The 23960-nt window shown below is 31.0% G+C and overlaps 3 protein-coding genes across 14 annotated transcripts in view; 1 reads left to right on the forward strand and 2 right to left on the reverse strand.

Annotated features, from left to right (window-relative positions):
* Positions 1-11588, reverse strand: part of LOC130448138 (dedicator of cytokinesis protein 1) — a 29392-nt gene extending 17804 nt beyond the window's left edge. For 6 of the 7 annotated variants that reach the window (XR_008910305.1, XR_008910304.1, XM_056785365.1 and 3 more), the window contains exons 1-10: positions 11438-11588; positions 10555-10823; positions 10222-10494; positions 9183-9413; positions 8766-9125; positions 6885-7091; positions 6373-6823; positions 5463-5754; positions 1368-1691; positions 1135-1309 (exon numbers count right to left, since the gene is read on the reverse strand). Coding sequence is in view for 5 of the 7 variants with exons in the window: in XM_056785365.1 (XP_056641343.1) it covers positions 1135-1309; positions 1368-1691; positions 5463-5754; positions 6373-6823; positions 6885-7091; positions 8766-9125; positions 9183-9413; positions 10222-10494; positions 10555-10823; positions 11438-11483 (2628 nt within the window). In the remaining 2 variants the exon portion in view is untranslated. Of the gene's footprint in view, positions 1-1134; positions 1310-1367; positions 1692-5462; positions 5755-6372; positions 6824-6884; positions 7092-8765; positions 9126-9182; positions 9414-10221; positions 10495-10554; positions 10824-11437 lie in introns of those variants that run through there. The other variant, XM_056785366.1, reaches the window with a different exon arrangement.
* A 22-nt stretch (positions 11589-11610) lies between these two features.
* LOC130448140 (histone H2A deubiquitinase MYSM1-like) lies at positions 11611-19737 on the forward strand. 2 transcript variants are annotated; one of them, XM_056785370.1, is made up of 11 exons: positions 11611-11724; positions 12892-12974; positions 13132-13543; positions 13596-13955; positions 14804-15130; positions 15186-15342; positions 15413-15558; positions 15626-15781; positions 15847-16091; positions 17891-18260; positions 19549-19737. In XM_056785370.1, the coding sequence occupies exons 2-11, from the start codon at positions 12913-12915 to the stop codon at positions 19657-19659; spliced, it is 2346 nt and encodes a 781-aa protein (XP_056641348.1). In that variant the 5' UTR covers positions 11611-11724; positions 12892-12912; the 3' UTR covers positions 19660-19737. The 2 variants fall into 2 exon arrangements, with proteins under 2 accessions (XP_056641348.1, XP_056641347.1); XM_056785369.1 differs by lacking the exon at positions 11611-11724 and having other exon boundaries at positions 12171-12974.
* Positions 19381-23936, reverse strand: LOC130448141 (cystathionine gamma-lyase). 5 transcript variants are annotated; one of them, XM_056785375.1, is made up of 8 exons: positions 23414-23732; positions 23095-23155; positions 22193-22367; positions 21805-22092; positions 21487-21751; positions 20200-20352; positions 19971-20145; positions 19381-19912 (listed from the first exon to the last, which is right to left on the reverse strand). In XM_056785375.1, the coding sequence occupies exons 3-8, from the start codon at positions 22364-22366 to the stop codon at positions 19759-19761; spliced, it is 1209 nt and encodes a 402-aa protein (XP_056641353.1). In that variant the 5' UTR covers position 22367; positions 23095-23155; positions 23414-23732; the 3' UTR covers positions 19381-19758. The 5 variants fall into 5 exon arrangements, with proteins under 5 accessions (XP_056641353.1, XP_056641351.1, XP_056641352.1 ...); XM_056785373.1 differs by lacking the exon at positions 23414-23732 and adding an exon at positions 23221-23410; XM_056785374.1 differs by lacking the exon at positions 23095-23155 and having other exon boundaries at positions 23414-23936.
* Positions 23937-23960: the final 24 nt, after the last annotated feature.

The following is a 23960-nucleotide window of genomic DNA, read 5'->3' on the forward strand; positions in this document are numbered from 1 at the left end:
ATACGGTCCTTATGGGACCGAAGTATTCGGCAATTATCAAAAACCGGTTGTAGAAAAACAGTTTTTACAGATTTTGAAAATATTTTGAAAAATTGAGAACGAATTACTCAAGACATCAATGAAAAGTGTATGTACAAACCTATATGAACATATTACGATGAAATGTATACGTACATATATACAAAAATATATAAATCCATACAACAAATTTATTTTTTACAATTTAATGTGAAACATAATATAATTTCGTATGAAAGTATCGAAAATTTTCAATAATTATCATATCAATATATACAAATGTAATTTTAGAAATTTATAAATAATCTTCACCATTTTACTTTTGTAATTTATCGTCCTCAATACACTACAACTTACTAATACACAGTCCTTTAGCTAAATATGAGCCAGAGACCCACGACAGGCTCATAAGACCAGAAATTGGGGTAGCATACACTGTCTGGTCCTTCGAGCCGGATTTAAACATATAGAAAAACACTTTACACTATTTGATCGTTCGAATTGGATTATAAAACAATATATTACACTAACAACCTGGTTTTTCAATCCTTCCATAGTTTTATATCCGGCTTCAAGGACAAAATACAGTAACTATCCGGTTTTTCAAGCCATTCCTAGGTTTATATCCGGCTCGAAGGACCAAAAAGTGTAAAAAATACATTAATTATCTGGTGTTTCAAGCTTTCCTTAAATTCATAACCTGTTCCAAGGACCAAATACTACAATACCCCGTCTTTCGAGCCTTTCCTTCGCTTCAAAGACCAAATAGTGTATAGTACATAAATTATCCGGTTTTTCAAGTCTTCAATAGATTTATAATCGACTAGAAGGACCAGACCTCCTGTGTACTATACACCATCTGGTCCTTCGAGTCGGGTATGACCCCAAGTAAGACTTGAAAGACTAGACAGTGAAATTTGTGTTAGTATACTAAGTGTACAAATTAATTTGTCGAACAAAATTCACAGTTTTCTTAATAATTAGCAAAAAATAAGTTGGTTTATTTTCAAATTTGACCGGAAACGGGTATGGAATTGAATAATTGATGAAAATTTTCGATACCACAACGAAAAAAAGAAGCGGTAAAAGCGGATTTATACAGCTAACGTTACTTACCTCTTCTTTGGTGGTAAATAAAGTTTTCACTTGATCGGTTATAATGGGCAACAATATTTTGCGACATTGAGGATATAAAAATAATTTACTGTGAATAATTTCGTTGATCGTCATCATTTTTTGTTTAGTCAGACGTCCCAACGGCATATTATTCAACATATCGAATAAGATCGTGCTAAAAATTTAAAAAAAAACACTGTGTATATGTCCCGGAATCGATTATAGCGATTTACCTTAATTCTTTGGAATCGAATACCAATAACATATCCGGTATGCTGCTCGGTAGATACTTGAGGCAAGCTCCTTGTTCTCTTATTAAACTTTCTATACTAGAGGACATCATGTATACGATGTTTTGCAGAAGGTCTCGCATACTTTCGTCGAAATCGTCCTCCGGATCGTATTCCGGGTAAATTTCTTTATAAAGGATTCTACTTCTGGCGATGAATTTCATGAAATATTGTAGGCACTTCATCGTTCTGAATATTAGGTCTTTGGAACTAGTCGTAGCGTCACTGGCTCTGCTCACTATAGTCTTTAATACTGATATTAGTTTTCTAGAATAATAAAAACAACGGTTTTAATATTATCGACATGAAAAACATCCCAGAAAGTTCAATTTGTTTTCATTACAAAGGGAATTCGTGAAGTAGTTCAAATGTACTGTATTTTTAATGCAAATGCAAGGATTATATGTATTCGAAGGTATATCGAATCAAATAATTCTGATTGTAAAACGAAAAGATGGCTTCTAATAGTAAAATTAGGTCAAATGTATAGTATTTTTAACGTCAATGGTAGAATATGTAATATATATAGTAATTTTAAAGAAAAACTTACATAATTCTTTTAGAACAATTGGAAAGGTCTAGAGTCTTTATATTTATATAAATGTTACATTAATTAGGTCCCTACATCAATTGAAATAAATAAAATTGGTTTAGGCCAGAATTGGACCAAATAAGTACAAATGAACTACTATGGAAACTTCCAGAAATAGTAATTCTTTTCTGGAGGGATTGGAAAAATCTAAAGGGATCGACTTGACATAATTAATTTAGTGCTTAAATTAATCAAAATGAAAAAATTGGTATAGTCCAGAAGTGGACCAAATAAGTACAAATGAACTACTATGGGAACTGATAGAAATGTTACATTGCAACAATTAAAATTTGATAAATCCAGAATTGGACAAAATAAGTACAAATGAACTACTTCGGAAATTTTTTTTTTTCAAAATTAGAGGATATTTGATCATTTGATCAAATAATTCGTTTTTATGTGGTTATTTCTACTGAAATTAGTATTTTTATTTACGGAAATGTCTATGCCAGTCTAGGCATGTATTTTGTTTATATTACCGGACGAATCTGTCAAATCAACTTCTCTAGAAACTTCCAGAAAGGTCAAAGATTCTTTTAGAACAATTGGAAAGGTCTAGAGTCTATAAATTTATATAAATGTTACATTAATTAGGTCCCTACATCAATTGAAATAAATAAAATTGGTAAACACCAGAATTGGACCAAATAAGTACAAATGAACTACTAGGGAAACTTCCAGAAAGGTCAAAGATTCTTTTAGAACAATTGGAAAGGTCTAGAGTCTATAAATTTATATAAATGTTACATTAATTAGGTCCCTACATCAATTGAAATAAATAAAATTGGTTTAGGCCAGAATTGGACCAAATAAGTACAAATGAACTACTATGGGAACTTCCAGAAATAGTAATTCTTTTCTGGAGGGATTGGAAAAATCTAAAGGGATCGACTTGACATAATTAATTTAGTGCTTAAATTAATCAAAATGAAAAAATTGGTATAGTCCAGAAGTGGACCAAATAAGTACAAATGAACTACTATGGGAACTGATAGAAATGTTACATTGCAACAATTAAAATTTGATAAATCCAGAATTGGACAAAATAAGTACAAATGAACTACTTCGGAAGAAGCCACCCACAATGGTACTATGAACTACTTCAGAAATTTTTTTTTTTTCAAAATTAGAGGATATTTGATCATTTGATCAAATAATTCGTTTTTATGTGGTTATTTCTACTGAAATTAGTATTTTTATTTACGGAAACGTCTATGCCAGTCTAGGCATGTATTTTGTTTATATTACCGGACGAATCTGTCAAATCAACTTCTCTAGAAACTTCCAGAAAGGTCAAAGATTCTTTTAGAACAATTGGAAAGGTCTAGAGTCTATAAATTTATATAAATGTTACATTAATTAGGTCCCTACATCAATTGAAATAAATAAAATTGGTTTAGGCCAGAATTGGACCAAATAAGTACAAATGAACTACTATGGGAACTTCCAGAAATAGTAATTCTTTTCTGGAGGGATTGGAAAAATCTAAAGGGATCGACTTGACATAATTAATTTAGTGCTTAAATTAATCAAAATGAAAAAATTGGTATAGTCCAGAAGTGGACCAAATAAGTACAAATGAACTACTATGGGAACTGATAGAAATGTTACATTGCAACAATTAAAATTTGATAAATCCAGAATTGGACAAAATAAGTACAAATGAACTACTTCGGAAGAAGCCACCCACAATGGTACTATGAACTACTTCAGAAATTTTTTTTTTTCAAAATTAGAGGATATTTGATCATTTGATCAAATAATTCGTTTTTATGTGGTTATTTCTACTGAAATTAGTATTTTTATTTACGGAAACGTCTATGCCAGTCTAGGCATGTATTTTGTTTATATTACCGGACGAATCTGTCAAATCAACTTCTCTAGAAACTTCCAGAAAGGTCAAAGATTCTTTTAGAACAATTGGAAAGGTCTAGAGTCTTTATATTTATATAAATGTTACATTAATTAGGTCCCTACATCAATTGAAATAAATAAAATTGGTTTAGGCCAGAATTGGACCAAATAAGTACAAATGAACTACTATGGGAACTTCCAGAAATAGTAATTCTTTTCTGGAGGGATTGGAAAAATCTAAAGGGATCGACTTGACATAATTAATTTAGTGCTTAAATTAATCAAAATGAAAAAATTGGTATAGTCCAGAAGTGGACCAAATAAGTACAAATGAACTACTATGGGAACTGATAGAAATGTTACATTGCAACAATTAAAATTTGATAAATCCAGAATTGGACAAAATAAGTACAAATGAACTACTTCGGAAATTTTTTTTTTTTTCAAAATTAGAGGATATTTGATCATTTGATCAAATAATTCGTTTTTATGTGGTTATTTCTACTGAAATTAGTATTTTTATTTACGGAAACGTCTATGCCAGTCTAGGCATGTATTTTGTTTATATTACCGGACGAATCTGTCAAATCAACTTCTCTAGAAACTTCCAGAAAGGTCAAAGATTCTTTTAGAACAATTGGAAAGGTCTAGAGTCTTTATATTTATATAAATGTTACATTAATTAGGTCCCTACATCAATTGAAATAAATAAAATTGGTTTAGGCCAGAATTGGACCAAATAAGTACAAATGAACTACTATGGGAACTTCCAGAAATAGTAATTCTTTTCTGGAGGGATTGGAAAAATCTAAAGGGATCGACTTGACATAATTAATTTAGTGCTTAAATTAATCAAAATGAAAAAATTGGTATAGTCCAGAAGTGGACCAAATAAGTACAAATGAACTACTATGGGAACTGATAGAAATGTTACATTGCAACAATTAAAATTTGATAAATCCAGAATTGGACAAAATAAGTACAAATGAACTACTTCGGAAATTTTTTTTTTTTCAAAATTAGAGGATATTTGATCATTTGATCAAATAATTCGTTTTTATGTGGTTATTTCTACTGAAATTAGTATTTTTATTTACGGAAACGTCTATGCCAGTCTAGGCATGTATTTTGTTTATATTACCGGACGAATCTGTCAAATCAACTTCTCTAGAAACTTCCAGAAAGGTCAAAGATTCTTTTAGAACAATTGGAAAGGTCTAGAGTCTATAAATTTATATAAATGTTACATTAATTAAGTCCCTACATCAATTGAAATAAATAAAATTGGTAAACACCAGAATTGGACCAAATAAGTACAAATGAACTACTACGGAAACTTCCAGAAATGGTAATTCTTTTCTCTAAGGGTTGGAACAATCAAGAGGGATCGAAGTGATATAAATTTTACATTAATTCAGTCCCTATATAAGTTGAAATAAAAAATTGGTATAGTGAACGAAATAAGTACAAATGAACTACTACGGAAATTTCTATAAATGGTAACATTTTGCCTGGAGGAATTAAGAAAATATAGTTTTGTTGAAATAAATACAAATAGTGTTTTTATAAATTTAGGATTATTTTGCACTTACTTGTAAGCCAAAGTAGCGCTAAAACTTTCTTTGATGTACAAATCTAGAACAGGTTCGAAATGTTGATATTTCCAATCGTTACTGACCAAACTGATGATTTCTAAAAGGCATTCGAAAACTAGAGTATCGTAAGTATCAGTCTCAGGATTATCCATCAGGATATTGAATAAGGCGTCGAGGATGTCTTGTAAGAATTTGACAACTTCTTCACCGTCTACTTTTCCTAAAGCTCGTAGAGATTCCAATAGAGTTTCTTTGTGGGTGGCCCAATTCAGTAGACCCAACAGTTTTACTACAAAAATAACAAATACAAATTTTTTATTATGTTTAGCCCACGAAAAAAAAATGTTTTTGTTCCAATTTTGATCTATTTTAATGTGTTACTATTATTTTTTAATCTTTTTTTAAAAATATTGCAGGGAACTTCGGGAAAAGAGAAAATATTGGAGAAAACAAACAAAATAAACATTTAAAAGAGAAAAAAAGTTGAAAGAGAATGTGAAATGAGAAATTTGGAGGAAAACAAATGAAATGACTATTCGAAAGAAAGAAAAAGAATTTAACAAGACAATAATATAAAGAAAAACAATTGAGGTACATATGTAAGAAAGTCAATAATAGAGAACTAGACAAAATTGTAGAAAAAGAAATAATCTAAATACGGAAAACGATTAAACACAACTAATATGGTAAAATTTGAAAAGAAACAGTATAACGTATAACATCCAGCAGTAGGGAAGTAAATAAGAAACAATTATGATAATTGTGGAAGAAGAAATAAAAGTAACAATCAAAATACGAAGAGATGATAAAGAATTTAACAATGTGAAATAGGGATGAAAGTATTTGGGGTGCGTCAAGGAGGAAGAAAATGAAGAGACAAAATTTGATTGAAATATTCAAGACTCACCGTTTTGTGTCAATTTTGTCGAACAAATATTATTAGAAATACTGAAAGAGTCTTTGGTGGACATGATCAAACCGGGCACTTGCGGTCTCTCCTTCCCACAGTCTTTGATATCTTCGATTTTCGAAGGCAAAGAAAAATATTCCAAACTTTTCTCGTCGAATTTTTTATGATCTATTTTATAGACAATCAGATTGTGTTTGGCGTCTTTCAGCGTCGTACCGTCGTCCTCCATCAATTTAACATAACACATACCGAACGGCTTTTCGCTTTTGTCTTTCACTTCGTTCGTGGAACGGTGTTTGAATTGGAATTTCAAATGACTAGTTTTGAATTCTTCTATCGGTATAGCTACTTTGAACGTTTCGTGCCATTGGGGTTTGTCTTCGTGATAATATGTTACAGATCTGTATTCGTCTATAAGACCAACGCCGCCGCCGATGCTTATAACGCCCTAAAATTCAAAATAAACATCCTTAATTTTTGGATATTCGGATTATTTCGGTTATTATTACCGGTATAGGTTGTCCTTTCTGATTGCAAACTCTTACGATGACCTCTACGTTTTTATCACTTTTTTTGTTGCCTTTACTGAATTCTCCACTTAATATCGTTAGATAGAGATCGTTTCTCACATCTCCGGGAAGTATAACTTCAGGAAATCCCATTTTTCTTGCTATCGATACGTTTCCTAATACCAAATGGGGGTTTTCTTCACGTACCTTTAAAATAATTAAACGAATAAGAAGAACCAAAGGAGAAAGATTAAATTCAATTTAAAAATATCACTTTAAATAATTATTATTATATAAAAAAGTTAAAATTATTTCTGACATGTACTGGAAATAATTATTTTAGAAAAAAAAAATAGTTAAAAAGTTAAAAAACCGTCAAAAATATCTGGAATTCAAAAAAAAATTCATGGGAGTTAATAACTAGAAAAATATTAACTAAGAAGTGAAACTGATTTGAGAAAAAAAAAAAAAGGAAGAACAACTAAAATCAAAGTAAAAGTGGCTGTTAATTGAAAACTAGGTGTGAAAATAACTAGAATCGATGTGAAAATGAAGGCTAAAATTAACCCATAAAAAGAAAACTGGTGAAAAATAGCAAAAATCATTAAAAAAATCTATACCGATAAAGAATAACAAAAATATCAACCACAAATGAATAAAAAGTATAAAAAATAGTGAAAATGAGAATTAAAAATGAAAAAAATACAAAAAAACAAACCGAATATGGCTAAAATTAACCCATCAAAAGAAAACTGGTGGAAAATAGCAAAAAATCATTAAAAAAACTGTATACAGACGAAGAATAACAAAAATATCAATCACAAATGGATAAAAAGTATAAAAAACAGTGAAAATGAGAATTAAAAATGAAAAAAATACAAAAAAAAACAAACCGAAAATGGCCTAACCTAACCTATCAACAGAAAATTAGAGGAAAATAGCAAAAAATCATTAAAAAAACTGTATACAGACGAAGAATAACAAAAATATCAACCGCAAATGAATAAAAAGTATAAAAAATAGTGAAAATGAGAATTAAAAATGAAAAAAATACAAAAAACAAACTGAATATGGCTAAAATTAACCCATCAAAAAAAACTGGTGGAAAATAGCAAAAAATCATTAAAAAAACTGTATACAGACGAAGAATAACAAAAATATCAATCACAAATGGATAAAAAGTATAAAAAACAGTGAAAATGAGAATTAAAAATGAAAAAAATACAAAAAAAAGACAAACCGAAAATGGCCTAACCTAACCTATCAACAGAAAATTAGAGGAAAATAGCAAAAAATCATTAAAAAAACTGTATACAGACGAAGAATAACAAAAATATCAACCGCAAATGAATAAAAAGTATAAAAAATAGTGAAAATGAGAATTAAAAATGAAAAAAATACAAAAAACAAACTGAATATGGCTAAAATTAACCCATCAAAAAAAACTGGTGGAAAATAGCAAAAAATCATTAAAAAAACTGTATACAGACGAAGAATAACAAAAATATCAATCACAAATGGATAAAAAGTATAAAAAACAGTGAAAATGAGAATTAAAAATGAAAAAAATACAAAAAAAAAACAAACCGAAAATGGCCTAACCTAACCTATCAACAGAAAATTAGAGGAAAATAGCAAAAAATCATTAAAAAAACTGTATACAGACGAAGAATAACAAAATATAAACCAAAAATAAAAACAAACTAAAAAAACAGTGCAAATGGAAATTAAAAATGAAAAAAAAACCATAAAAACAAACTGAAAATGACTAAAATTGATCCATTGATCCAGAAAACTGGTGGAAAATGGCAAGAAATCATTGGAACAACTAAAAAAACTATAAAAAAATAAAAACCATTTTTGATAAACATTCAATCATACCTGTTTCAAATCTCCCCGTAATAATTTCATACTGACGAACAAAGAATGATTTTTACTCTCGAATTTTTCTTTGGCTATAGTCTTTCTGAGCGTCTGTTCCAAATTGTCCTTTTCGCAATTGATGAACGGTATAGCGAATTCCTGTTCGAGGTCCGTTTCCAATTTACCGTTCATATAATTTGTTATATCGAAGGCGGCGACGCCGCACGGCCTCCTCATATTTTCCCCGTAACTTTTCTTGTAATTCGTACTGACGGAACTTCGTCTGTGATCCAATTCCTTGGTATGCATCGCTCCGATTCTTATAACCAGACAAACTAGATAAATCTTCTCCCTTTCTAAATCCCTCTTACCCAAATCCTGTAAAAATAAAAAGGATCAGAAACGAGGAATTCCGTTTGAAATTTATTTACTTACCGTAAACATGACTCTCAAGTTGTGCATTTGATCTAAATCGCTCATTAAACCTTCTTTGGTCCAACGAACGACGTAATTTTCGGTAAACGATCTCAATTCTTTACCGTCGTATAAAGTCATCAATAATTCGGCGTCTTCGGACATTTTGAAAGTGAAATTTCTAACGGCGACTAAAAATATATTCGAATATTGTTGAATCGCCGTTTTCGGTTGACTCTCTTTTATTTCTTTCTTAAATAAAAATTCAAATTTATTACTTTATAATGGAAATAATTCAAAAATTACAATAAGTAAAAAATACTCACAGTAATTATTGAAAAAACGCTAAACTACAATATAAATCTCTACAAACAGATTAAGAAAGACAAAAAAAACAAAGTAATGTCAACATAACCTCAAAATGTGAAACATTTTCCTATAGACCCCGTAGAAGCCTGATAAAAGTGAATTGAAATATTGGTAATGGAGGAGAATATCATAAAAATGGAATGAAAAATAATTATATCTCGATATCCGACAAAACTACGAGTCTTATTTAACATTTATTTCAATCTTAGATTGATTTGATCTGCTCCTGTCTGTTTTATCGGATTACCCTTTCATTTTTACAACTTTTTGACATTTTTTGTCAATTTTCACAAGTTCTTAACAATTTTTGTCATTTTTTAATGAATTTCATCTGTTTTTTGACATTTTTCTGTCAATGTTTACACATTTTTGACTTTTCTTTACTTCCTTTGACTATTCTTCTGTCAGTTTTTTCAGGTTTTCGACGCTTTTTCTCAGTTTTCCTTATTTTTCACATGTATCAACTTTATGGAAATTGTAAGATGAAAAGTAAAACCAAAAAGCAAAACTACATGGAAATAACAAATGGGAAAAGACAGTGATAACAAATTAAATACGTAAATGTCAACAAGAAGCAAAGTCACATGAAAAATTAAAGCAAATGCAGGGAATAATGTAGTTTGATCCACCAAGGAAAACCATATTGAAAACGTTCTTCCTTCCAATTGAAATATCAAATTTGAATACTTACTTTTGACCTATTGCTCATCCTTTCCGTTGCATTTTTATGTAAATAATAAAGTTGAAGCGTACTAGTTTCCTTTGGATTGATAAAATTGCCACATTTGTCCCTGACCAATAAATCTAAACCTAAAAGTTTATTGCCTAAATCTATTTCATCGACAGCTTGTCTGATTACCCTCTTCAATTCATCTACTGGTAGTGTACCACTTATTATTTTACTCCTATGAGATAGCAAATCATAAATCTGAGTTTTCATTTGCTCAAAATTTTTATCGTGCGTCTACCAAAAACAAAAAAAAATCAAAAACCGTATATGGAATTCCAAATAAACTAAATTTACCACATATAATTGCTTCCAATGGATTCCCCATTCTCTCAAAACTAAAGTTATTTCTCTTGTTATTGCCGGTTCTTTCAAGACGGGTCCAAAAGCGTCAAATCTCTCACAGTGTTTCATGTGAATGTAGCTTTTGGGAAAAATACCCTTAACATCTCTGTTACTGATAACGTATCCATAATACCAATTAGTTTCTTCTTCCAGTACGCAAACTGCGTCTCCTACCGTCAATTTTAACTTATAATCTTCGGGACAAATGAAATTATAAATGGCTACAAAGAAAAATATCTCATATTCAACCCTAATTTTGTAATATAAGTTTGCTTTTTCAAAATAAATAGCAGTGTTTAAATTAATCATCAAATTGTTAAATAATTATTTGGATAAACAAAGGGGAAAATTATTCTTATAATGAGGATGTCCTTTGTCCTGATCTAAATGAGAAATATGATATTTAAATATATTTAATATTAATTTTTGACCGAATCAAGGTGAAACGTGAATTATCTCAATTAGATAATGTTTAAAAATAAATACACTAAGGTATATTTAATTGGTCAACAAATAATACAATCGGATAAATAATATTGTCCATTAAATGTATGCTGTAATGATTCACGCAATTTTTAAGAAATTCGAGGAAGATACACTCATCAATCTTTTTGATATGCAGATGGGAGGGGCAAATTTAAACTTAATTTAATATGTTACGTAGATATTATGTAGGCGATAAATAATTATTTCTAATATACATAATGATGAGTGAAACTTAAATAAATATCTATGCAGGAGATTTGAAATTCAACAAGTTGTATTTAAAAATGCACATATACAAAGTCGTATTGTAAACAAACATTTCTAGTATATTTTAAACTTATCTATTTACCTATTCCGTAACTGTTTTCGTTGATCACCGACTTCCAACTACTCATTTTAACAAAATTAATAATAAAAACTTATTTTACATAAAAACTAATCACAAACAAAAACACTGGAAGACATGTTGAATTACGATTGAACTCAACCTTAACACAAATGATTCAAGGCGAAATTCTAGTCCGTACTAGATGTCCGTGAACGATAGAGTGCTATAAGGCTAAGTTTACACCCAGCGTTCCGATTCCGTACTCTAAAACTGTACCGAATGAAATTAGAATAGAAGTTATACATAAGGTATTCAAAATATGGAATATTTATTGCTAATAATAAATTAACATTTATAAAAATGTACTTAAAACAACACTCTATAGGTCATTTCTAGTAACGTCATTTGAGACGTCGGCCATATTGTCGTGGTGGATAAACAAAGACTTTATTTCATTTGTGTATAGAAAATTGAATATTTCTAGCAATTTTTTGATTGAAATGAATATCTTTGACTGAAAAAATGAAAATAAAACACCATAATTTTAATATAAATAACGCAATATTTGTCCCCCAAGACAATATGGCGGTTGGTTCTGACGTCATTCCAAAATGACCGAAACTTGCTACGTTTCTGATTGATAGTAATTGAATCATAAATAAATCGGCTAATTCCGATTTTCAATCATTTCATTCCAATTAAAAATCGACAGTTTAATTAGGTCGATTATCTGATACCATTGGTGAAATATACGTTAATTATTTTCACTGCACTAATAAACATAATTACACAATTACACTGTCTTAAGAGCATTTTGATAAGCTTATCAGTTATCGTTTTCAGATAATTTGGTATCAAAACGGCCGTTGAGTGTAAACTAAGCCTAATACGTAGTATCTTTATCTTTGTTCAATTCAAATACTTTGATGTTTGTCTAGTTTGAAGAAAAAGAACACAACTTGTTTTATGAAAGCATTTAATTTATTTTTGGTTAAAAGTAACTTGTTATATAATATAAATATTCAATAGATTTAGTAATAAATTATTTCATAATTATAAAAGATATTGACTTAGGCCCGTTGTACACATATGAAAGTGTTCCGAACCCCGTGACATGTTTTGATTTTGTAATAAATGAAAATTTGGAAACAAATTCAGAATTTTAATTCGATTAAAGTGTCGCCAATAGAGGGAGCTAGTCACATATTTTTGTTGTCAGATGTGAATAAAATAATTTGAAGGGGCATTTAATTCTGAATAGAAAAGTCAATTTTGTATTATTTTTCTTATTAAACCACTCTGTATAATAATTAAAAAAGTGATTGTTAAGAAAATTGCCTTATTAATCGTCACTGTCAATTACCCCTTCTCTTTTTGTGACAGAAAACTAAAAATATTAGTTTATCGAGGATACTCGATTTAATTTAGTTATTTTTGTTAAAAATAATTGAAATATTATTTATTTGCCTCAATAGTTTTTTGAGAATTGAAGGAAAATGGCTGACGAAGATGAAATTGATATATTGGGAGATTTTCAACTCGATTCTGATACAAATTTGTAAGTTTTTACATAAATCTAAATATCAACATCTACATACGTTACAATTTATAGTTATGTGTGTTTTACAGCTTAAAATGTATAAATATTCACCTTATATTTGAATTAATTGTCGTTAAAGTAATTAAAGTCGATAGGGAGTAAAATTTGTTTACAGATATGATGGGGGACCTTTAATATCACAAAATTCGGAATTATTAAACTGTGATTATACCATACATCCACAATGGTTGTTAGATAGGCCAAGTACAAATCCAGATAATTGGTATGATACGAGCGTATCTACAAATTCGTTAGAAAAGTCGCAACCACCAGAAATTGATGCCCTCGGTCTTCTATCAACTGAAAATTGTATTACTGACGAAAGCGGTTGGACAGAAAAAGAAAAAAGCTTATTAGAAAGTGGGATGGAGATTTTTGGTAAAAGCAACATAAGATTATCTCAGTTTATAGGATCTAAAACGGCTCCAGAGGTGAAATACTATTTGAAAAATTTTTATTTGGAAAATCACGTCAATAAGAAATCTAACGACAACGCTTCCGAGGGAGACATTATAAATGGCACTCATGTAAGTACCACAACAAATAATAACTGAATATACTGAGTTAATCAACTTTAAGATACCGGCTAGTATTGAAGAAGTAGTTGCAGTAGTAAGTACAGCAAAACCGACTATACAACTTCCTATCCACAATCCTCGAAAGAAAATTACCTCGACGCTAATGGAAGTTAAAGATAGTGAACGGAGCAGGGATAGATCACCGTTAAAGAAGAAATTCAGCAATAAAAGTAATAGGGCAGACGTGGATAAAATTCATAGGATCATCGGCGGAATGAGACCTAAAAGTTTCAAAATTAAATCGAAAATGAAATGTAACAGGATTATACAACAAGAAACTGAGGAAAATAACGTATTTAAGAGAGTTGAAATCACAACCGGTCAAGGTTTGTCCGTACCAATTTGCAAAGGAGAACAAATAGTAAGTATTGCTTTTGATAATTGTTAATACAAATTAATTACTTGGGATATTTATAAAAATGTTCTGTGTAATGTTAATTATTCTATAATTCTGTTAGTGGCCATTTGAACTGTGTAAAGTTGATATAAAAATCATTTCTTTGATCTTTTTAGTGTAAACTTGGGTGAAAATAATGTGGTCTGTAACTTTTCGATTTCTGAAGTTACAAATCCTGCTCCAAAGTATTTTAAGGCTTTGAGATTTTTATATATGTCTTTAGTTGCTTTACACTCAGAAAGAAAACAATTTATTTTGGAAAAATCAAGTTACACTCAGAAAAAAGTCTATATTTTGAAAATAATCGCATTACACTGAGAAAAATTCCATTATAACTAAAAAGATCCGAAATTTTGAGAAAAGATGCATTACACCGAAAGGAGAGATTTTGAAAAACATTGTATTACACTGAGAGGGGGGATATTTTTAAAAAATTTGCATTGTACCAAGGAAAAAAGCGATTTTTTGTTAAAATTTGCTTGAGGTTAAAAAAAGGCGATATTTTGGAAATAATATGCATTACACTGGGAAAAAAGGCGAGATCTTGAACAAAAATCCCGTGACACTAAGAAAACTGGATATTTTATATCACATAATAATCAAATTACATGGCATTATAGAAAAAATGCGAGATTTTTTGGATTGGATTCTTATTTCATCTAAGGGTTCAAAGTGTCTTCTCAAAGGCCCCTGGTAACGCCAAATGGGGCACGACGGGCCTACCCGAAGGCCTAGTGCTCAACGGCCCCTCACATTACCATATTACGTAAGTGGAATAATTCAAAATGGATAATTCCTTTTCTCATTTTTAGATTAAGTTGAAGCAAACATCAGAAGATTCCGATACAGACGTCGAAGTAGACGTGGAAGTTTCCGACGAAGAAACAAAACCAGAAACCGCAAATTTACCAACAGCAACTTCCAATATTGATAGTAACGTAAAACAACTACCGGTAGATGTACGAAAAGACCCCATCGATTTGTCTAAAGTCAGCGAATCCGTATCAAATGAATTGAAAACCTTGGAAATTCCTAAAAACGAACTCGGTTTAGGTGACGAAATCACCGATATAGAAAAAATATTGAACTGTGATTATTTCACTGGTAATTCATCGAAAACACCAGATAGATATTTGAAGGTAATGATTTTTTTTTTTATATATATATACACATATATAAATATATTTTTTATAGATACGTAACCATATAGTGAACGGTTGGTTGAAACAGAAACCGAAGTATCTCAACAAAACCATAAGTCGACAGGGTTTAAAAAATTGCGGGGACGTCAATAGTTTCGGTAAAATACATTTTTTTCTAGAGCAAATCGGAGCTATTAACTTCGGTTGCGGTAAGTCTCTTTTTATTTTCGTTAAAAAGCCTATTAGCGCCAAGCGATTCGAGTTGTCCTAACGTTTCAGATCAAGTAAACTACGAACGACCTTTGATTGAGGTTTTACAGGAAAAAATGGCGGCCAAAGAAAAAAAGAAAAACGAAAATAAAAACGCTATAAGAGATTCGAACGTATCTGGCAACAGGATGAGGAACAAAACGAAATTCAACAACGTAAGGATTTGTTTTTGAAAACAAAAAGAATTTCTTCTTCGATTACCTTTTTTTTTTTTTGTTTCAGGACGGAGAAGGAGGATATACCATGTCACATGACGAACAAGGTCGCGTTATAAAACATACGATAGTAAACGAAAATCAAGTGGTTAAAGCGAAGCCCTGTATAAGAAAACCGATAATAAGACTCGTTTATTGCCGCCCATTTAAAAATAATAAATCCGTAAGACAAATACAATATCGACTCACCCTGTATACGAGAAATTATTCGAATATTTTTTCTTACAGCAACCGTACCAAATTAAAATCAACCTACCGACTTTATTAACCATGGATTTCCATTCGCATACTTGTTTATCGGAAATAATGGGACTAGTGGCCGGTTATTGGTCGTTGGAACAACGAACTATGTTCATAAATCATTACGAACCGTGCCTTAATATGGCCTCTTCGGCCACACACTGTGATATGTGTCCTATTTCGCAAGCCAAAGCCACAGATTTAATACACGAAAAAGGTTTGGATATCATGGGGTAAGTAAAACAATTTATGTGATAATAAAACTTCTAGCGCGGCAATAAAATCCCTTGCGCGGAAATAAAATACCTTGCGCGGCAATAAAATACCTTGCGCGATAATAAAATGTTTTTCGCAACAATAAAAATGCTTTGCGCGGCAATAACTATTCCTTGCGCAGCAATAAAATGCTATTCGGGACAATAAAATGCCTTTCGGGACAGTAAAAATGTCTTGCGCAACAATAAAATGCCTTTCGCGACAATAAAATGCCTTTCTGGACAGTAAAAATGTCTTGCACAGCAATAAAATGCCTTTCGCGACAATAAAATGCCTTTCTGGAGAGTAAAAATGTCTTGCACAGCAATAAAATGCCTTTCGGGACAGTAAAAATGTCTTGCACGGCAATAAAATGCCTTTCGCGACAATAAAATGCCTTTCTGGACAGTAAAAATGTCTTGCACAGCAATAAAATGCCTTTCGGGACAGTAAAAATGTCTTGCGCAACAATAAAATGCCTTTCGCGACAATCAAATGCCTTTCGGGACAGTAAAAATGTCTTGCGCAACAATAAAATGCCTTTCTGGACAGTAAAAATGTCTTGCACAGCAATAAAATGCCTTTCGGGACAGTAAAAATGTCTTGCACAGCAATAAAATGCCTTTCGGGACAGTAAAAAATGTCTTGCGCAACAATAAAATGCCTTTCTGGACAGTAAAAATGTCTTGCGCAACAATAAAATGCCTTTCGGGACAGTAAAAAATGTCTTGCGCAACAATAAAATGCCTTTCGGGACAGTAAAAAATGTCTTGCGCAACAATAAAATGCCTTTCTGGACAGTAAAAATGTCTTGCACAGCAATAAAATGCCTTTCGGGACAGTAAAAATGTCTTGCACAGCAATAAAATGCCTTTCGGGACAGTAAAAATGTCTTGCGCAACAATAAAATGCCTTTCGGGACAGTAAAAAATGTCTTGCGCAACAATAAAATGCCTTTCGGGACAGTAAAAAAAATGTCTTGCGCAACAATAAAATGCCTTTCGGGACAGTAAAAAAATGTCTTGCGCAACAATAAAATGCCTTTCGGGACAGTAAAAATGTCTTGCGCAACAATAAAATGCCTTTCGGGACAATCAAATGCCTTTCAGTTCAGTAAAAATGTCTTGTGCGTAGTTGAAAAGTCATCGAATTGAAACGGTCTGTGAAGACATACGGAGAAAATGAATCTTGGCACGGTAGTAACATTCTTGCGCAGTACTAAAGACCCGTATTCGCGAAAATAAAATGTATAACGCCCAAATTAAACACATTAAGCCGCGTATTTGGTCTAAATAGAATATTTGCGTTGAAATTAAATGTCTAGCGCTTGAATAAAACGTCTTATGTTGAAATAAAACTTCTTTTTGCCAACAGATTATAAATAAAACGTTTTTAGCAATAATAAAACGTCGGGCACTGTATAAAGAGTCTAGATGAAAAAAAAAATTTGCGCAGAAGTTTTGCGCGATAACATTTCAAAGTCTTGTTCCTAAATAGAACTTTATGCATACATACAACTATTGTGCGGTGATGAGAGGAATAACGCAGTAAATAAACATCTTTTGCGCAATAATGAAACATCTAGCGAGGCATACATAGTCTACATATTATCCGGATAATAAACTTATAATAAAATTTAACGTCTAGCGTTCAAATGAAAAAATAAAATGTTTTGAGCGGGGATAATACGCCATGCGCAATAATAAAAAAATCTTGCGCACAAATAGAACCGCTTAGAATGTGAAGTCCCATAAAAGTTTTTGTTTTCTGTTTTTAGATGGTTCCATTCGCATCCAACTTTCGCTCCGGAACCTTCCAATCAGGATTTGGAAACTCAACAATCGGTTCAACGATGGATAGGTAAAGATAAACCTTGCATCGGTATGATAATGTCACCGTTCAGTTTGAACGGGGCACTCGTCGCGTCACCTTTTACATGTATGATAGTTCATCAAGAAACTAATGTCTCAGATGATAAACAACTGATACCGTACAAATTTAATGTCGAAGTCGAGGCGATACCATTCGATTTGGACGAATTTATGAAAAATATCACGAGAATTTTGAGATTCGATGTCGGTCAAAAAGATAAAATCGATTTTCTGAAACCGTATTGTCACAGTCCGAATATTACGTTTATGGAAAAAGTAAGTTTTTATCGAATAGTTATTATCAACTAAAATAAAGTGTCTTGCGCAAAAATAGAATATCGTATTCAGATACTGAATGTCTTGCGCTGAAATAAAACGTCCCGCATAAAATACGGAAGCTGGCGTTGTAATAAAACGTTCTGCGCGACAATAATAAAAGTTTTATGCGGTACGGTGGGTTTTTGGTAGTAATAAAACGTCTCGCACGAAAATAAAGTGTCGTACACAAATAAAATGGCTCCGGGGAAATAACTATTGTCCTGTTCTGCGCATAAATATTAAATTTTATTATGAAATAAAACGTCCCGCGCAAAGTAAGAAAGCTCGAGTTGCAATAAAACATCTTGCGCAGCAATACTGTCAAATTTCGCGTCGATATGGTCAGTTTCTGATAATAATAAAATGTCCCCCGCGAAAATAAAGTGTCGTACAAAACTAAAACTCAATGCTCTGGGGATATGAGACACTTGCGCTGTACTAAAAAGTTCTTCGTGAATATAAAGAGTCTTATACGGTAGTAATGAAATTTTTAGCGCGCAAATAAAGTGTTTTGCGTACGAGTAGAACTTTTAACGCTAAAATAAAACGTCATATTCGATGAGAATTGAATGCGCGCTCTAATAAAAACATTTTATTCGGCAATAAAACTTATTGCGCGGAGATTTGCGTCGAAATAAAACGTCTTGCGCGGCAATACTGTCAAGTTTCGCGTCGATATGGTCAGTTTTTGATAATAATAAAATGTCTCGCGCGTAAATAAAGTGTCGTACAAAACTAAAACTCAATGCTCTGGGGATATGAGACACTTTTTAGCGCGCAAATAAAACGTCATACTCGATGAAAATTAAACGCGCGCTCTAATAAAAACATTTTATTCGGCAATAAAACTTATTGCGCGGAGATCTTGCGTCGAAATAAAACGTCTTGCGCACATTGTATGTGGAAATAGAACGCCCTGAGAGGATATTAGGAGTCTAAAGCGATAATAAAACGTTTGCGCGGCAGTAATTAGATATTTGGCGGGAAAATAGAAATATTTTGGTAGTAATAAAGCGTCTTGCGCGAAAATAATGGTTTTACTCGGATTTTATGAAGGAATAAAACGACCTTCGAATAGATAAAGAGTCTAACGTGGTAATAAAACGTCTTGCGCGTTGAATGTTAACATCTTATGCACGGATAAAAATTATAGCGCGGCGACGGTGAGTCATGCGCAGTATTTATAAGATTTTTCGAATATTTTTTCGTTGAAAGTGGAGTAGTTAACATCCGTTTTGTATTCTAGTACATTACCAGCGTTCGGATGCATTTGGCTAAAGTGGGAACGTTGGATAAAGAAATCTGCGAACGAATTATCAACGGTATCAAAAATATTTGCGGTTCTAGTAACTTTTAATTTCGATTCAATCAAATTTCATCGTTTTTTTTTTCTTGTATATTGTTTATTTGAACAAATAAAGTGTATTTTGAAAAATATATATTTTGGATTTTAGTATTAAAAGGAATGTTTGACTTTTTGGAAGGCCTGTTCCAAATCATCGATTAAATCTTCTACGTCTTCCAGTCCCACGGATAATCTGATTAGATTATCCGTGATACCCAATCGAGCCCTGAGATCTGAGTCTACTGAAGCGTGCGTCATTACAGAACTGAAAAATAATTTCATAAAAATCCAACAGTCTCAGTTAAGAAAGGAAAAATACTTACGGTAACTCAGCCAAGCTTTCGTACCCTCCTAAACTTTCCGCTAGCGTGAAAACTTGCAAAGCCGATAGAAAAGTTTCTGATTTCTTTAGATCCCCCTTCAAGTAGAAGGAAAAAATGCCGCTGTGACCGCTGGTTTGTCTTTTGAACAGCTCGTGCTGAGGATGGGACTCGAGGCCTACAAAAACCGAAGAAAATTAATAAACCGTATAAAAATAATAAATTTCTTCACCTGGATGTAATACTTTCTCTACCATAGGATGGGCTTCTAGATATTCGGCTACCGTTATTCCGTTGAATTTGTGTTGTTGCATCCTCAACGCCAACGTTTTCAGACTCCTTGTAACTTGATAACAATCGAAAGGAGCTGGAACGACACCCATAGCTGTTGAAAACAAAAAATAAATGAACAATTTAAGTATCGGATTGTTATATCTAGTGAATGGAATGGCCTGCTACAAGTCCGGATTTGTATCCCATCGACACGTTTGGGATAAAATAGTTTCAGTTTACTTAAATTGTGTGTTAAGTCATTCTATGGGGATCTTCTTGATGTCTTGATCTATGGTGGGTGTAATATTTATACAAGGTTGCTATAAGAACTACTTCGAAAGTTTAGCAAATTTTGAGGTTATAAAAGTTACTAGTTTGATGTAATTTTGCATTTTTTTTTAAATATTTTTGCTTATTTTATGCATCTTAGTAAATAATTTGGTTTAATGTCAATTGTAGAGCAAATTTGAGGTTATGGAAGTTACTAATTTAATGAAACTATCAAAATTTTGCAATTTTTAATTTTAATGTTTTTACTTTTTGCTAATATGTCATAATTTTTGGACGAAATTAAATAATAGCGAATATAAATGAAAAATTTGAGGTTAAGTCATGAAATAATTGAATAAATCTGCTCAAATTTTTTCATCTTTTTTGTAAATTTTAGCTTTTTTTTTTAAATTCTTTTTTGTTCTTCAGCTTTTTCTTATTTTATCTATTTTAGTAAATAATCTATTTTAATAACTATTGTACAGCAAATTTGAGGTTATATGAGTTTAATAAAATTGTGCTTTTTTTTTGAAATTTACCGTTCGTTCTTTTCGAAAATATTTTATATTCTCTTCGTTTTGAGCAAAAATTTATAATAGCAGTAATAAATAAGAAGTTTTACATTTTTTAAACAATATTGAACTCTGTAGTATTTTAATTTTCAAAAACCTTTTGTTTTAACAATTTTTGAATAAAAAACTATAAAAACAATAATAAATAAAAAGTTAAAACAAATATGAAGTTATACTAACTACTATTTCAAAAAAATTGTTGAAATTTTGCATTTTTCGAATAATTTTTAACTTTTTAGCTTGATACTTTTCAAAAACCTGTATGGTCCATTTTTGAACATAAAACTATAAAAAACAATGATAAATAAAAAGTTTAAACTAATTTCAGGCTATATGAACTACTAATTCAGTAAACTATTAAAATTTCACAAATTTTCATTTTAAATTATTGATAATCGACTTACCGTTTTGTAAATATTTCAATTTATCATAAAGTTCTTTATCATTTGTTACCATTGAGCCCATAATAACGTCAGAATGCCCATTCATATATTTGGTGAGAGAATAAACGGCCAAATCAGCTCCTAATTCTATAGGTCTTTGTAAATATGGAGTTAAGAACGTATTATCCACTGCCAGTAAAATATTATTCCGTTTAGCAATTTCTGAAGCCTTTTTGATATCGATCACCTTCAACGTGGGATTAGTCGGAGTTTCCAGCCAAATCAACTGAAAAATTATACTTACATACGGGGTGTATCAAGAAATTGAATAAAACTCACTTTCGTGTTTGGTTTGATTGCGTTCTCGAGATTTTTCAAATCCACCAAATCCACTAGGGTTATTTCTATGTTGAATTTAGAAAAAACTTTATTAAATAAACGATTAGTGCCTCCATATACGTCATCTCCGATTATGAAATTGTCTCCGCTCTCGAAAAGTCCTGCTAGAACAGTCAAAGCTCCAAGACCCGAAGAAAAAGTTAATCCGTAATTAACGCCATCTAATTTAGCCAATAGATTTTCTAATACTTCTCTAGTAGGATTACCCGATCTACCATATTCGTATTTCTACAATTTAAAATAGATTTTTTTTTAAATATATTTGTAAATGTTAAACTAACAAATTTTCAACAAACTAACTACCTTTTGATTTAAAAAACGAACTCACTTTGAAGTTAGCAGGCCCGTATTGTTTGAAAGTCGTAGATGTTACAATGGGGGTTACTACCGCCATTGAATTCCATTGTTCAGCTTCTTGGTGATGATGGATGGCAGCAGTAGCGAAGCCTTTAGGTAATGGTAAGTATTTGTCATGGTCACCGGATTGCCCTACTCGAGCCATACTTGAAATATAATAAAATTTGATTTTGTTATCCTTTTAGATTAAAATTTATCTTTTTGGCGATAAATATGTGGAAATAAACAATTGCAAAATTATTGATAACGGTTCTTTTCAAGGAAATTCAATGATTATTTCAAAAGTTTTCGAAATAGATCCAATTGACTCAACTACATATTAATTAAATCATTTTAATTATTCAAAACTGCATGAATTAGTAGTCGAATAATAGGTAAAAAAAATTGGAAAAGATGGTAGATGAGAGCAAAACTGTAGGACAACCTACAGGGGCTGAGACAGGCAAAGACTCTCTTGGGAAACTATAAGTAGACAAAATCTTAAGTAAGTATAATCTACAAAAAGCTAATAAGAGTCCTGTCGCCTCAATAAACACCTAAAGATGCTAGACTTAGCAGATAATGGAGTGTACACCTCTATCCACATTCTCTTAAAGTGTGAAACCCTACAGAACTCCAGCTGTAAACACTGGGTTCCCCCATATCACAGCAAGAAAAGGGGCACAAAGATGCTTTGGGTCGCAGTGTATATGATACCCCAATATCTATTTAAATTTAATATGGTAATTTCAAAAATTGACTAGTCATGTACACAAATTTTACAATTTATTCAACCACGTTTAATTAGTAAAAAACGTACTTTTAATTTAAATTTTCAAGCAAATCAGAAACTATACCTATTTTTTTTCTAACGTTTACATTTTTCAAACTTACCTATATTTGTACTGGAAATCCCAAGGTTAATCAAAGTCAAAACTATTAATAAAGTTGATTACTGGAAAGTTTAAGGTTAAATTACGATTTTAATAGAAAATATTTTAAAACTAAATTAATATTTACCAGCAAACGTGAAATGGCATTCAATTAAAATAAATTATTTATTGTACTGTTTCTATTATTACATGATATCGACAGTATATAAACGGAAAAAAAATTTAAATAAAATTATAATTCCACTTATAAAATGGCAAAAAACAGGGTTGGATTAAAAAATTATCTTTCTATCACGATAATAATAAAATAAAATACTAACCTTGAATATTAACTCCGTAATAATGATTCAAAATACGTTCTTAATACATGTTCTATTGACGAATATTTCTAATTTCAAAATTTTGATTCACCATCAAACTATTTTTACGAATTTAAGATATTTATTCTTATTTTTGTAATTTGAATATGTTTATTTAGTGTACTAACATGTGAAAAGTAGTCGACAAAAAACTAATAATTTTATTATTATTTTTAAATGCTAATAGAGCACAAGTCGAGTACATTTGTAAGATATAAAATTTTTCCAAATATTTGAATGTTATTTATGAAAATTGCCTAATGAATCAATGTCATTTCTTAAGGTCTAGTTACATGAATATTCCAGATAGACTAAGCGTAATACAAACAGCCAATCAGAGCTGAAGTTTAAAACGCTGTATATATATTTTCATCAATTACAATAATTAAACCAATAATATTACTCCAAATCTATTTTATTCAATAAGCGTTAAATAATCTGATCAGCTGATAAATGTCATCACTATACATTTCAACTGTCATCACTAATGTGTGCGTGTATTTAAATA

The sequence above is a fragment of the Diorhabda sublineata genome, chromosome 8 (genome assembly GCF_026230105.1).
Source record: "Diorhabda sublineata isolate icDioSubl1.1 chromosome 8, icDioSubl1.1, whole genome shotgun sequence".
NCBI classification, from domain to species: domain Eukaryota; kingdom Metazoa; phylum Arthropoda; class Insecta; order Coleoptera; family Chrysomelidae; genus Diorhabda; species Diorhabda sublineata.